Genomic DNA, 14267 nt, shown 5'->3' with positions numbered 1-14267 from the left:
AGTTCAAGGTAATGTCTGAACTGCAGAATCTGATATTGAAAAACAAAATGAGAATTTCATGGAGTGATTTCTTATAATATTCAATAATTCTATGTTACATAAAACCAATGACTTGAATAAGTCCTAAACTTAATTAATGTAATTCAAAACTTTTAATTCTTGAAATAAGAGAACACAATGTGGTTATTTTGAGAATTAGCTGCTTTCTTCTGGGCAAATTAAAGTTCAAAGATCACATTTCTGCATATATTCTATTCTTCATGTGTTTGAAGAAAGAAACAGTTAATGAGATTTGCAAAACCTAGAAGAAAAGGAAATGATAAGATATCAAAATGTAATAGATAAGAGTAATTTGCAAAGTTGACAGTTACAATCACCTAAATGCATGCTTTAGAGGGAAAAGGATCAAAGAGAGTGGGAAATTTTTGGAGTAAGGTATATAGGGTTGCCAATAAGAAGTCTGCAAAGCTAGTCTTCTAGAGTAATTTAGCTGTCACCAAATTCATTTATGGAGGGATTAACAAATAGACTTCTATTTTTATTACATGGGCTATCATTGGGCTAGATGTCTTGATGAACTGTGATCTGGTTTTTGTTCATCATCTATGTCATCAGTCCTACAAAACTGCTTCATTTTGGGATAGAATCATTAAAGATGGTGTGCAAAGACAAGATGATAAAATGGACCACTGGTACTGTCTCCCATTCAGTCTTGTCTTAAATACCCCAGCATGAACACAATGGAGAAGAAATATTTAAAAAGAACACCATTAATGCATATAAAAAGGTTTTAATAACCATTTAATAACCATTCTGAGACTATAGTTACTTCAACTCTTACCAGTTGGAGAAAATCTATGGAACTTCAGGTCAATGCCTTTTTGGATCAACATAAAATTAAATGTGGTATCCTATACTTGAACAAACCATGCATTATATATTCATTGCAGTGTTATAGTCTAAACTGTTTGGTAGTCTTTCATACCTCTCTTGGGTGTGAATAGTCTCAAGGTCCTGACTCCTATTGTATTAATTTGTCTGATTAGGACTCTAGCTGGTTTTTCTGCAGTTTATTATGTATGGTTTATACTCAATTATTTTTTACCTTTAAACATGTGAACAAAAGCTTACCTCTGAAGCCAAAAGTCCAAAGTTAATTCCAGTTAATGTTAGAGCATTAGAGTTATACCATGTGTTAATTTTACTTTCACAACCCTAATGAAAAAAAAGTTATTTAGATTGACTTGGGAGATGAAAATGGTCTTATGTACAATTCTATTACAAAGCGGAAGAAACATAAATGCAGTAATTCACCAAAGTTTATAAAGTCAATGTCTAAGTGGAGACTAGACTTTTTAGTCCAGAGAACTTCCTCTGATAGCAGAACATCTCTGTTACTACTTTTTAAGTTGCTATGATGTTGTCATGTAATTGAAATCAGGAATTTATTAAATTTAGAGAGGGCTCTAATTTTCTGCAAATTATTGTAATTCAGCAAGGTATATACTACCAACGAAAATGATTATTTCCCAAATAGGAGAAGCTTTTTAAAAAAACATAATGCTCTATTTATCTGTGAATGAATTATGTAAATGAAAAATTCATCTTACAATTAGAATAACATCAGCATGTGAACTATATAAAGTATTAGAAGTTCTTGGGAATGAAAACGTGTTGGTCAGTATCCCATCCCCGTAAGTAGCAGATGAAACCTTATTCTTGCTTCTGCTACATTCACCTGAACATTTGTGTCACTGCTGGGGTCACTTCACTTCAGTTTTTGTCAATGCTCATACTTCTTACTTCCGGTATTGGAGCACCCTTACCAATCCTATGTACCAGAGATTGGCCAAAAGTGCCTCCCCTTTCTGCAGGGATTCAGGAAGGAGGATTGGGGAGAAAGATTGATGGTATCTCAAGATCTAAGAGCGTGTAGATAACATACTCCCAGAAAGATGAAATAATAACTGAAATAATCACTATTCATCTAATTATGAGTTCAGTTTCATAAAGTAGCTTAAGAACTTCATCACTGTAAATAACATTGTTTTTATATAAAACTTTGTTCAGAATTATAAAATGACTCAGAAAACAAAACAAAAAAGGCACTGTAAACACTTGGAAAGCCTTATCTTTACCTCCAGGTAAGTTGCATTCAGTGGCTCATCACAAAACCACTTTCTTAATGTAGAATTTGTGCAAGAACATGGCACCTGATCTGAATTTTCTTTATTTTTATTCTTTATCCAATCTGTGTAATTGTATTGGCCACAACACTGTAACTAGAAAAGAATTCTATGAATTTTACTATAAAAATGAATTTAGTCAAAGCTACATGTCTTATCTTGATTATATTCAGGACTAGGAACTGTAGGCTTGATTCTCATTAATAATAGTGATGTCATACATATAACTTTTTTCTTGTTTATCCGTTTATGATCGGAAGGTTTGGTTCTCTGCCATCAGAGCTAATGCAATCTAGAGAGGCAATACATGTACACATCACATGCGTCAGAGGAAAAACAAGATGACTAAAAGCATTTATAATTATATTTCAATTCTCCTAAAATGCCTTTCTGTTATTACATATACTAAAAATAATAGCCATTTTTATGTGGGGCACCTACTTATAGTAGTTAAGAGTATAAAATGTAGTGCTACATTGTCTGGAATTGAGTCTTGTTTCTGTAACTTAATTAGCTCTCTGACCCTAAGTAAGTTACTCAATTTCACTGTCCTTCATCTATAAAATGAGGACAATAGGTCTTACTTCATTGGGTTTGGAGGATTAAATAAGTTAATGTATGTAAAGCACTTATAAAAAGTAAATACAAAAATTATTTTCTTTATCAAGCTTTTACTAAGTTCCAGCTGCCGTCTATTCCTGTAAACCATCTGGGCAACCATATTCATTCCTGTACCTTGTCTAGAAATATTTGATGTGTAAAATAATAATCTTAATAATGTTAGCTAACAAGTGTTAGTTGCTTACTATTTTCTAGATCCAAGGCTTTCTATACATTCTATATATTATTTCATTGATTACTGCCAACCAGAAGTAAGGGTTATTCTGTCCATTTGATTAATTCAGAATCTGAAATTACTAAAGTTACTTGTCCAGGGTCAAAAAGCTAATATGTGGCAAACCTGACATTCAGGCTCAAGTGGTAAGTACCATGCTTCTCTGCTGCTAGCAAGGACTGTGCTCAGACTTCTGTCCTACAAGTACAGCAGGGAAGATTACCCCACCACCACTTTTACAGGTGAGACCATGTTAAAATTCACATCAGTTGACCAAGACTAGGAGATCTAAGTTACAAAAAGAGCATAAAACTCAAGATTTGTACATGAGAACAATGCTACTCCTCTCATTCCTCTGCCCCATCTCCTGCCCTTCCCTGTCTCCCCCTTACCCTTCGGTGATCATGTTTGATAAGGAATTTTTAGTTTTATACTAATTTTTTCTTACTGTTTTCTGTAAAGCATTCAGAATAGTCCACTTGGGTATATCTTCAGGCATATCTTTAGATCCATACTCAGTAATGATAAGGTCAATTTTGTCATGCACTACTTGATGAATCTGTTGAAAATTACGTCAAAGTCAAAATCTGAAATTCTATGGGTTTTGTCTTTCTCTGATTTTACTTAGCATAATACTCTCTAGCTCCATCCACATCACTGCAAATAGAAATATTTCATTGTTTTTATGGCTGAGAAATATTTCATTGTCTATATAATCACTAAATTCTATGCCTGAAACTAATATTACACTGTATTTTAACAAACTGAAATTTAAATAAAAACTTGGAAAGTAAAAAAAGTCAAAATCTGAAAGAAACTTTCCTTATGGTTCCTAAAAAAAAAGAGTATTATAGTCATTTTTCTGTTCTCTGCTTATTCCTGTGTTTTCTGTTTCTATAACCTTTTTTTTTTTTTTTTTTTTTTTTTTTTTTTTTTTTTTTTTTTTTTTTTTTTTTTTTTTTTTTTTTTTTTTTTTTTTTTTTTTAGCAATCTCAGTGAGTGCTGAAGCATTTGGTCTTCTGCATTGTGACCTACAGGAAAATAGATGAGACTTATTTTATGAAGAAAGAGAAAGTTATGTGCTATTCTCCTGAATGTTTAAGGATTCCACTTTTCTTCTTGTACTCTCAGGGAAAATTGTGAAAAATTTGAAATGGTCCAGAAAAGATTACTGAGTATCTTTTCAGTGGAAATTAGGCTTTCTTTAGCATAACTCAGGGTCGTCTTATTTCATGGGAGTCTGTATCTTTCTCAATTTTTAATGTATTTAACAACTTTGTAAGTTGTAGGAAACTATAGACAACTAATTCTTTGTCAGAGAAATACAGATGAATTTTTCCTTTTGGGGGGCAACTGATTATCTCCCCTACCAACCATGTTTTTTATATATTAAGATATAGTCTTTATAAGTTCTCTTTGGACTCTGCTATGAACTGGTTTTCATTTTTTACTGATTCCCGCATTAATCAAGATGTTAAATAAAATCATTGACCTGTGCCTACACGTCTTGTATTTTTATACAAGAATTATGATTTTAATTAAAAAAATTGTCCTTTAACAATGCCGTAATAGAAACAATCAGATTTGAAAGAATCGGGTGAAAGTGCTATTGCAAAATCTAGATATTACAGAGGTAAATTTTAATTGTAACCTACAGATTATGTGACTTTCATAACTAAGTTAAGAGGTGGAAAGAACAGATACTACTCTGTTTTATGAACAAGAAGACAGATAAAGATTTTATTTTCTCTGTTTACATGAATAAGGATGAGGAGCTGAGACTTTTAAATATGGTTCATTTGAATTCTAGTTTCGTGATTTCTCACTGTATTATGCTGTCTGAACAATGAAAGCTAATTAACTGGTGGGAATACTACAACAATTAAACCATGTGTACAAGTTAAACTCTTATGCAGTCACTTATATATCTATGCTTTAATGCATTTAGGAAGATTAGAATGATGTAGTGTTATTTAGATCTGTAAGTTAGTTAATTTATTCTCTAAGTTAATTTTTATTTTTTTAATGTGCTTTTTTTTAAAAAAAGTTTTTATTGTGTGTGTGTGAGAGAGAGAGAGAGAGAGAGAGAGAGAGAGAGAGAATCCCAAGCAGGCCCCATGCTGCCAATGTGGTGCCCTACCTGCGGCTGAACTCAAAAACAGTGAGATCATAGCCTCAGCTGAAACCAAGAATTGAATGCTTACCCAACTGAGCTACCCAGGCCCCTTAATTTTTATTTAGACCAGAAAATGTTTTTCATTTTATATTGTTGTGGGGAAGGGTCAGACTTATGTCCTTATTTACTCTCCAAAGAATTATTTGGGAGATCCAGAGTGCATCTAAATCACATCTTAGTACACAAGCATATCCTATCCAATCTCCATGACTTCTCTATAAATAAAATTCCCTCACACATATTTATTTTGACAAGGATCCTTTGCAGTCCTGGTGCACCTCCAACACTGTTGGGTGCCGTAAGTGGCATAAAAGATTTAGAGGCTCCTAGGAGCTTAATCTAGTATGAATAGAAGGAAAATTGAGGTAAACACAGTTGTTAGCTCTATATTCAGTTAATAAGTGATTGAGTTGAGACTCTGTCATTTGGCCATGATGCATTTTAGCAAATATTTCTTTTCTCAAAGTCTCAGTTTCCTGTTCTAGAAAGTAGGACGAACAATGCATCTCTAGGAGTTGTTGTGAGGATAAAAACCCTAATGCCTATAGAGTGCTTATCACAGTCTCTAGCACTCAGTAATTATTTTCAGGTGGTCATTTTTATTCTTAAACTAAGTAGAGATTAATATGTGAATAATACTTAAGAGAGCATGAACAACACTGATAAACTAAATTGAGGTATTAAGGATACTGAAGTGTTATATTCGAGTTCTATCTCCAGATCCGAAAGTTATAGGCTGATTGATTGGGATGCGCTGCTTTGCCACCATATCAGTTTTACAGAACTCACGTGCTGTGTGTGTGTGTGTGTGTGTGTGTGTGTGTGCATGAGAAGAAATTTTAGCTCTAAATGCCAGGCCATGAACAATAAGTCCTGGGTGGCTAATATCCAGGATAGAAGCCAAGCACACGATAGCAAATGAAGTCGGAGGGCAGTGGTGTTCTATAGGAATGAGGTTTGGTCATTGCCTAGGACTCTACATATAGAGAGATTTTTGAAGGCTAGGAAGTACAGGAATTGATTAGGGATTCCTTTGAAATTAATTAAGGAAAGAAAGGGAGACTTTTTAAAAAATGTTTAAAATTCTTTAAAGTTTCTTTTTATTCATTTTTGAGAGAGACAGAGTGTGTGGGGCGGAGGGAGAGAGGGAGAGGGAGAGAGTGAAAGAGAGGGGAGGGGAGAGAGAGAGAGAGAGAGAGAGAGAGAGAGAGAGAGAGAGAGAGAGAGAGTCTAAAGGCTCCAGGCTCAAAGCTGTCAGCACAGAGCCCAATCCGGGACTCAAAACCATGACCTAGGAGATCATGACCTGAGCTGAAGTTGGATGCTTAACTGACTAAGCCACCCAGGTGCCCCAGAAAGGGAGCTTTAAGTGGCTACTCAGTGACAGAAACTTTCAAAGTTGTCAGTTAGTGGTAACTCTCTAAGGGAGGTAGGTATTAACCATACTGTACAGATGAAGACATAGACTTAGGACTGTTAAGTAGCTTGTGGACCTCCAGTTATCGGCAGGCCTGTATGACTTCAAATCCATGCTCTTTCCCTATAGGAAAATCTCCCGTAATACAGAGACAGAGCATGACTGCACTGAAACAATGACATTTCTTTTCCTTTTTTTGATTTTTTAAGCTTATATATTTATTTATTTTTTTATTTAAAATTTTTTTTAATGTTTTATTTCTTCCTGAGAGAGAGAGAGAGAGAGAGAGAGAGAGAGAGAGGCAGTGTGAGCAGGGATAGGTCAGAGAGAGAGGGAGATACAGAATCCAAAGCAGGCTCCAGGCTCTGAGCTTGCTGTCAGCACAGAGCCTGACGCAGGGCTCAAAACCACAAACAGTGAGATCATGACCTGAGCCAAAGTCGGACGCTTAACCAACTGAGCCACCCAGGTGCCCCATAAGTTTATATATTTATTTTAAGCAGGAGAGAAAGTGGTGAGGGGCAGAGAGAGAGGGAAAGAGAGAGAATCCCAAACAGGCTCTGCACTGTCAGCGTAGATCCCAATGGGGGGCTCAAACTCAAGAACCATGACATCATGACCTGAGCGAAAGTTGGATGCCTACCCAACTGAGCCACACAGGCACTCTGAAACAATTAAAGTTCCTTAAAATGTCAGGTAACTATTGACCTTAATAGTTAAGTTTTGTTACCAAAACGTTTTTTCAGGCAATTTACTAAGTGATTTTTTAAAGTTTATTTGACAAATATAAATCTTGTTGTGATTAATTATATGAGTCATGACCATGTCTGTACCAAATATTTAAATTGTTTAGTTCATTTCATTTAAATAAAATAACTAAATTTCAAATTCATACAAGTCTAAAGATATTTCTTTACAAAAATAGAATATAGTCAGCCTATATAGAAAAATAGAATTGGTCAATCATGGGAGCCAGGGTTGTCTGGGACACCAATTTTGGATTCCCTACACTCAGTATCACCTTCTCTTCCTCCATGTTCTTTGTCATTTACAATACTGTCAACCACCTGCTGAGTTAAAGACAAATTTCTTTAGCCCACCATTTTGATCTGACCATATATAGAATTCTGTAATACATCCATTGAATGTTTTTCCTCACAAAGACATTTATCTTTTGCTCTTAATATAGACTCATAGGTCTTAATAATTTAAGGTATCCAATTTTCTTTAAATTTCAAATAATAGGATGATCATTCCATACCTCTTTTTTCTTTGTGAAGATGAATGCTGAAAGTACAACCTGAACACCAAAGGCCCACATTAACAGTACTGCATACTAAAACAAAAGAGAAATAGAGATAGTAACTGTGCTTCTAATATGTACCTTAGATATTACAATGATGGGAAAGTGCACATTATATGAAATATCCTCTTTTAAAATACAGACAAGTATTGCTGGTTTCTTGGCCTCATATACAGGAGTGAAGTTATTCAAACAAAAAGGCAAAGAAAAATAATCAGTGAACAATTGGATAAGAGTAAGACAGAAGTGACGGTATTCAGTGAGCACCCTAACAGACCACTTGGTCTAATGAAATTGTTGATGATCTTCCTTCATTTGGATCTAAAACTGTCCTAGAGGGGAATCCACTTAGCTGGACTTCTGCTTAACACACCATGCCACTAACACTAGAAAAGTCACTGAATTGTCACCTATTAGGCAAATCCATCATGTATAAAGTAACAACAACAAAAAAAAACCCCAGAAAATAACAAAAGCAACTGCTATAATTAAATTAACTGTGTATGTACATTTAAACTATTCCTTTGAAAACTGAAAATACTTCTATCCAAGGCCGAATGAAATTATTTGCACACTTATTTAACTATATTTTTTAAACTTATGGCCACTGCAATCTTCTTCATGACAGCAGCACATAGTAGTCCATATTATCTAGAATTCATAATGATTTTTAAAAATTAGCAGTCTGAATATTTTACTAAAACATAAGAGTGATTCACTGTTAGTTTCACATATTTTAAACATTAATACTTTAAAATAGTTAAAATTTGTTTATTTGATATAAATTACATTTCTTATTTTAGAGAGAAATGTTTCAAAGAAAAATAGGGTCTTTAGATCCATTTAGAAGTTTAGATTTCTAATACTTCTACATACATTGACTCAATCTTCACTAAAAGGATATTTGTAGAGACAGGAAAAATTGTAAAACAATATTTTATTGTAAAATATTGTAAGACAATATTTTAATGTAAAACAACAAAAAATTACTGGGTTTCTTTTTAATGGCAAGCTGGTTATAGTCCAGTGGACCTTCCCAATTTTCTGATCCTATGGGCATATGCAATATTACCTTTGACTAAACTATTATTCAGCTCTGTATGGAGAAAACTTACAGAATTCTGGTAGTAATATAAAAGTTCCTAGTCCATGGCAATGCGAATGATTCCTATTCATGGAAATGCAAATGAATACAGTCTATATAGAAGATAAATCTCCAAAATCTCATTCTCATTCAATTAGTTGTTACTTCTTACCAATTCCCCTACTGATTTTAATTAATAAGGTCTCTTACACATGTTCATTGACACATACGTGAGTCATGATTTTTACCTTTGAAAATTCCCTTTTAATAGTAGTTAGGTATATATAGTAAAAGAAAACTTCAGTGTATTCATTTGTTTTAGCACTTAGAGAGTGCAGTGAGAGACTTCCCAAGAACTTGTAAAATAGGGAAGTAAAATTGCCCCTAAGAGATAAATTGTGAAACTAATATTTATTTGATTGGAATAGAGGTAGGCAAAATCACTGTTAAGCCAAAGAATAGTAATTAGGTGTGTAAAATCTGCTCATAACTTGATTGAGTGAATTAACACAGTAAAAGGAAAAATGTATCCATCAGAAAAGTATAGGTATATTTGGAGAAAAATAGTAAATGTAGCATGATTGCAAATAGTAGCAGTGCCCTTCCCTGGGTCATCCAGACAAGAAAGTGGTGTCTTGGCTTCAGGACCTAGTATTTTGCACATTCCTTATGATGGGGTCTATCAGGCTTTCTCAGTCATAAGCCATTAATATCAGAATCCCATAAGGGTGATACTTATGTTTGACAAAACAAAAGAAGGGGGAGTCTAGAGGGAGGGAAACAAACAAATACAATATTCAGCTGCAGCCATTGTGTCTCTTACCAGGAAGAATGCAGAAATACTTAGCTTTTATGTAGCCCTCACAGTCTGGGTGGTCACTCTGGACACTGGTTATCAATCTACACTGGCTACCATGAAAGCTCTCATTTTCCCAGCTCACATGATCCCTCGGGGTCTACTCCTGCTGTTTGAATGGCCTAAGATGGCCAAGGCAGAGCTCCTCTTGTTTGGCAAGAGAGCTCCCGTGAATTGAAACTGATTTGATTTAAGGAAAATGGTAAAAGTTTCTATTTCATTTGAGCCTGTGAATTGTGATCCTTAGCTGCCACATGGATGGTAAATGGCTCATGTTCAGGTCTATATTCCTAATTATAATTTATCTTTCCATGTGACATGGCCAGGGAGACATAGTGTGCCAGCCAGGTGCCAGAGTCTGGCCCTCTCAGCAGTTCTATTTCCCTTTGTTAAATGATAAATTGTGATCTCAGTTATAAGTTAGCTTCCTACATGACAGTCCCACAGGGAGAAAATGGGCCAACTGCAGGGCATGGATTCTTTCATCTTGCTAAGCTACACTGCTCATAGACTTTAACAGTTTATTTGGATTTTAGTCTTCAGATTCTTAACTTTGGCTAATTGTAGTTCACCCCAGGAGATGGATTCCTACTGACTGTGTTTCAAAAAGTTATATCTAAGGATGCAGAGGTCCAGATCCATGGAAGAACATTCTATCTAGAAAAGTTTCTTGAGAGGGGGTGCTTCATTTACCTTATTCCCTGGGGAACACTATACTGAGATGTTATGCTGATGTAAATCATTATTGCTCATTTTGTGATCTGGACACTCCACATTGAAGATAGAGATTAATTCAGGCTGTTAAAATGAAATACATACCAGGATTAGGAGCCATCTGATTTCACTGTGAATTCCCAAATAACCCAAGAGACAAAGAAGAACAATAGCAGATCCAGTTCCAATCAAAATTTGAAAAATATATGCTATCAGATGATTATTTTCATCTGTGGAAATCACAAAATAAATGATTATTAGGTGGTATTTATATTCTACTTAACCATATATGCAGTAACCCAAGATTTCTCTAAGCAGTTGCTGCCAAACCCGTAGGATTCTCTCTCTCTCTCTCTCCCTTTTTAGCTTCATTCTGGCACCTCTTATTTAGTCTTGGCGACAACTTCTCTTCCACTAATGACATGATGAAAAAAAATTCTTCAATCTCAAAAAATCTCTCTACCTTTATCTTGTCTTCTATGAAAGAATAATTTTTTTCCCATAAGGTAACATTCTTTTATGTTTAATGTATATCCAAACACTTCTGAACTTATTTGAGTATCTAATATGTGTGGGTTCATTTTTTATATGAAACTGAGTTTATTGGTAATTGGACTGCATTGAAACCATATTTTATTCTCTCTCCACCTAGACTGAGCTCTCTGTGCTAGAGACTATATATATTTATACCGTCAACAGACTAACTGTTAAATGCTTACTGTTATGACATGGACTGTAGAACACTGAGTGTTTACCAAATACTTGTTAAAAAATAAAAAAAGAAGAAGAAAAAATAAATTAAATATGCCCTAGGTTTTCTGGGAGAACAGTGAAGGCAGTGATGTGCTAGAGCCAGTTCGTTCTGGCTCATAAACGCCAACTGTTACATTTTCACAAAATTTGTAAGCCATCTCTGTTCATGCTGGCACTGTGAAATCAGCCATCATGGCATTATGTATCTTAAACCACAGAAATCAGTAAATACCATAAATCAAAACTTTCTCTCCAGAACCAGTTGTTAAACATTTACCAGCACACCGCTGGGTACAAGAGCATCTAATCCAGGAGAGGGAGGAGGTTGGAGAGTGTAGGTAGGCAAGGTCTCTGGAGAAGGCAACACTGAGCATGGGCTTTAAGTGCTAACTGAATATATCTAGGTTGGAATGATAGAACAGCAGTCTGTGTAGGAAATTCAGCTTTGCTGGCACTTAGGATTTGAAGCAGGTGAAATTGGGCAGGTTTTCAGGGGCCAAATTATGCACACTTTGTGTGCTCTTATCCAGTCTTTCTCACTGGAATTAAACTCCATGAGAACAAAATATTTATCTTTCTTGTACAGTACTGCATTCTCAGCTTACAGATTCATGCCTAACATGTAGAAGATACTCTGTAAATACTTGTCATATGAATGAATATGAGCAGTGGGGAGCCAGGGAAAAGCTTTTAATGTTGCATGGATATTTTCACCTTAAATTATTTCAGTGGCATTTGGAAGGTGTTTGAGAAAGGAGATCAGAACACAAGGCTATTGGATGCTATTGCTATGGCAGAGGGAAGATGGAGACCTCAGGTAGTACAGTGTTCTTACAAATGAAGAGGTGAAGGCAGAATGATTTTTAAAAAGGGGTAAGTGAATTTCAAGTTGCAGATAAAAGGGAGGGGAGGACCCAACCAGTTTCTTGCCACAAACTTGTTATTTTCAGTTCCATGTCTTGAAACCTTAACTGAGATTTCACTAAATACACTTTCAAGTATGTAATTTTTAAGAGAATTATCTTTCAATTCCATAATGGAGGGAAACCAAAAAGAAAATGACTTTAGCTCCACAGTAACTGGTACCTTATCAAATTAGATACTGCATGGGAAGTGCTTAGCCCAGTGTCTGGCCTATAGTCAACACTAAATAAGTGGAAGTTATTACTGTCTCTCTTCTGGGGAAGGAAAGAAAGACAGAATGGTTGTTGGAAAGTCTCCACGCACCCATTTGCTCTGAGCAAACCACTAATGCACTCAGACATCATGAATACTTTTCTATAAGCAAAGTATACAGATGGAAGTGAATAAAGATACTAGGCACTTAGGTGTAGCTGACATTTAAATTATTCAATACTCTGTAGCACTTTATTACCTATTAAACTTTTTAATTTAGCTTTAATTTTCCTACAAACATATTTTATCTTACTTCAAATCCACTAAGAAAGATGTTGGCATGCTTTTTGTCATATTTTTAAAGGATTAACAGTGCTGTTTAGCAGAACTTACTGAGATAATGAATATAATCTACATCTGCACTGTCTAATAAGGCCGCCATATCCAATAGCCACATCTGGCTATTGAGCACTTGAAATGTGGCTTCCTTCCCTCCCACCAAGGATATGTATATAAAAATAACCCTTAGCCTGTTAAACTTCAGCCCATAGTGACCACAGCATAGCACAAAATGGCAAAATATTTTTTTAAAAATCAAGTTAACTGCATTCACTTATTTTATTCATATTTGCATAACATTATATTTTATTTGTAACCATATGATGGTGAGAGTAGATGATAATTGAGTTTTAAAAGAAATTATTTAACTTGGGCACTATCAAATATGTTGATCTCCATTATCTTTTCATCCAGAGTTTATTAGAACAATCCAGTTTTCCATTTCTCTCATATCTCTTGTCCAGCCAAAGTTCCTAGTTCTCTCTCACCAGATTTATCCTCCTTTATTATCTTGGTTTTAAGTCCTATTATTGAAAGGTGTTTATAAAACCAATTGGCAAAGAGCTTCAGAGGGGGAAAAAAATTGCCCAATACTCAAGGTATTTTAGAGAAATACTGCCACCTGCTGAAAAAATCATGTATGCGATTATTTAAAATGGAATGCCTGAGTTCAGAGAGCCAAAGAAAAATGGATACATACCCAAAGCTGTGAAAAAAATATTTCTATCTAATAAAAGCCATGCACCAAATCCCATGAGTAAAAGACCAAGAACCTAAAGAAAAGACAGTCAATAATTGTATTTTTAGTGAGTGCCAATAAAAATGCATTACATTTTCTTTACTAAATAATTATAAAAGAGTCTTACCAAGAAAGCTCCATTAATGATATTAAGAAAATATTTAAAAATTAACATTTTGTTCTTTCTTAACATTCTTTTTCTCTCCAGATGTTGGTGTTTCTGAAAAGATAACCACAACTTTTAGTATTATGTCACCACAGTAACAACTTTAATGTGCATTCATTTGCACATTTTTCTTCTTGTATCAGTTGTCAATGTAAGATTCCACCCTTCAGAATATAGGGAGAAGCTGAAGATATCTTGAAATGGGGCCTGTCTTTTCTATCTGAACCAGGTAGTTGAGAACAAGAACTTGTATAACAAATTGGCACTTGTATTACATGCCAAGAGTTCAACCATTAGTCACCTTACTACACTTCTTGCAGTCTTCAGAAAGTAAAATATTTTATTTTGTTTTTTATCTTAACACACCTTCTTTGCTGGGAAGCTTTCCTTCACTGCTTTTCCCTCTTCTTTTCCAGAATAATGTCAACTCCTGTGAGGGCTCTCATCTTGGAAGCCTTTGCCTAGCCTCAATTTGTTGCCACTCTATTTTCTCCTTTATTTGTCTTTTCTTCTCACATAGACTCTGATGTCTTTTAGTGGAGAGAGTAGGTCTTGTGTAGTATTATATTCCCAGAGTCTAGCA

At 34.8% G+C, this 14267-nt stretch overlaps 1 protein-coding gene across 1 annotated transcript; it reads right to left on the bottom strand.

The window, feature by feature from the left end:
• Window positions 1–232: 232 nt before the first annotated feature.
• TSPAN19 (tetraspanin 19) lies at window positions 233–13711 on the bottom strand. Its single transcript, XM_039253163.1, has 8 exons — window positions 13646–13711; window positions 13480–13552; window positions 10677–10801; window positions 7876–7950; window positions 3470–3580; window positions 2139–2282; window positions 1132–1215; window positions 233–301 (listed from the first exon to the last, which is right to left on the bottom strand). The coding sequence occupies exons 1-8, from the start codon at window positions 13709–13711 to the stop codon at window positions 233–235; spliced, it is 747 nt and encodes a 248-aa protein (XP_039109094.1).
• Window positions 13712–14267: the final 556 nt, after the last annotated feature.

The sequence above is a fragment of the Hyaena hyaena genome, unplaced genomic scaffold (genome assembly GCF_003009895.1).
Source record: "Hyaena hyaena isolate Hyena2069 unplaced genomic scaffold, ASM300989v1 scaffold_442, whole genome shotgun sequence".
NCBI lineage: Eukaryota > Metazoa > Chordata > Mammalia > Carnivora > Hyaenidae > Hyaena > Hyaena hyaena.
Note: the sequence above shows the minus strand (reverse complement) of the source record. Positions and strands in the feature narration are given on the sequence as shown.

What these genes read in the sequence shown, in the direction of transcription:
- TSPAN19 (XM_039253163.1), bottom strand. Translation starts at nt 13,711, where the DNA reads ATGTTAAGAAAGAACAAAATGTTAATTTTTAAATATTTTCTTAATATC. An exon ending in TCAGATGGCTCCTAATCCTG is followed by an intron (nt 7,951 to 10,676) that starts GTATGTATTTCA and finishes CTTTTGTTTTAG; the next exon opens with TATGCAGTACTGTTAATGTG. An exon ending in TCTTCACAAAGAAAAAAGAG is followed by an intron (nt 3,581 to 7,875) that starts GTATGGAATGAT and finishes AATTTTCAACAG; the next exon opens with ATTCATCAAGTAGTGCATGA.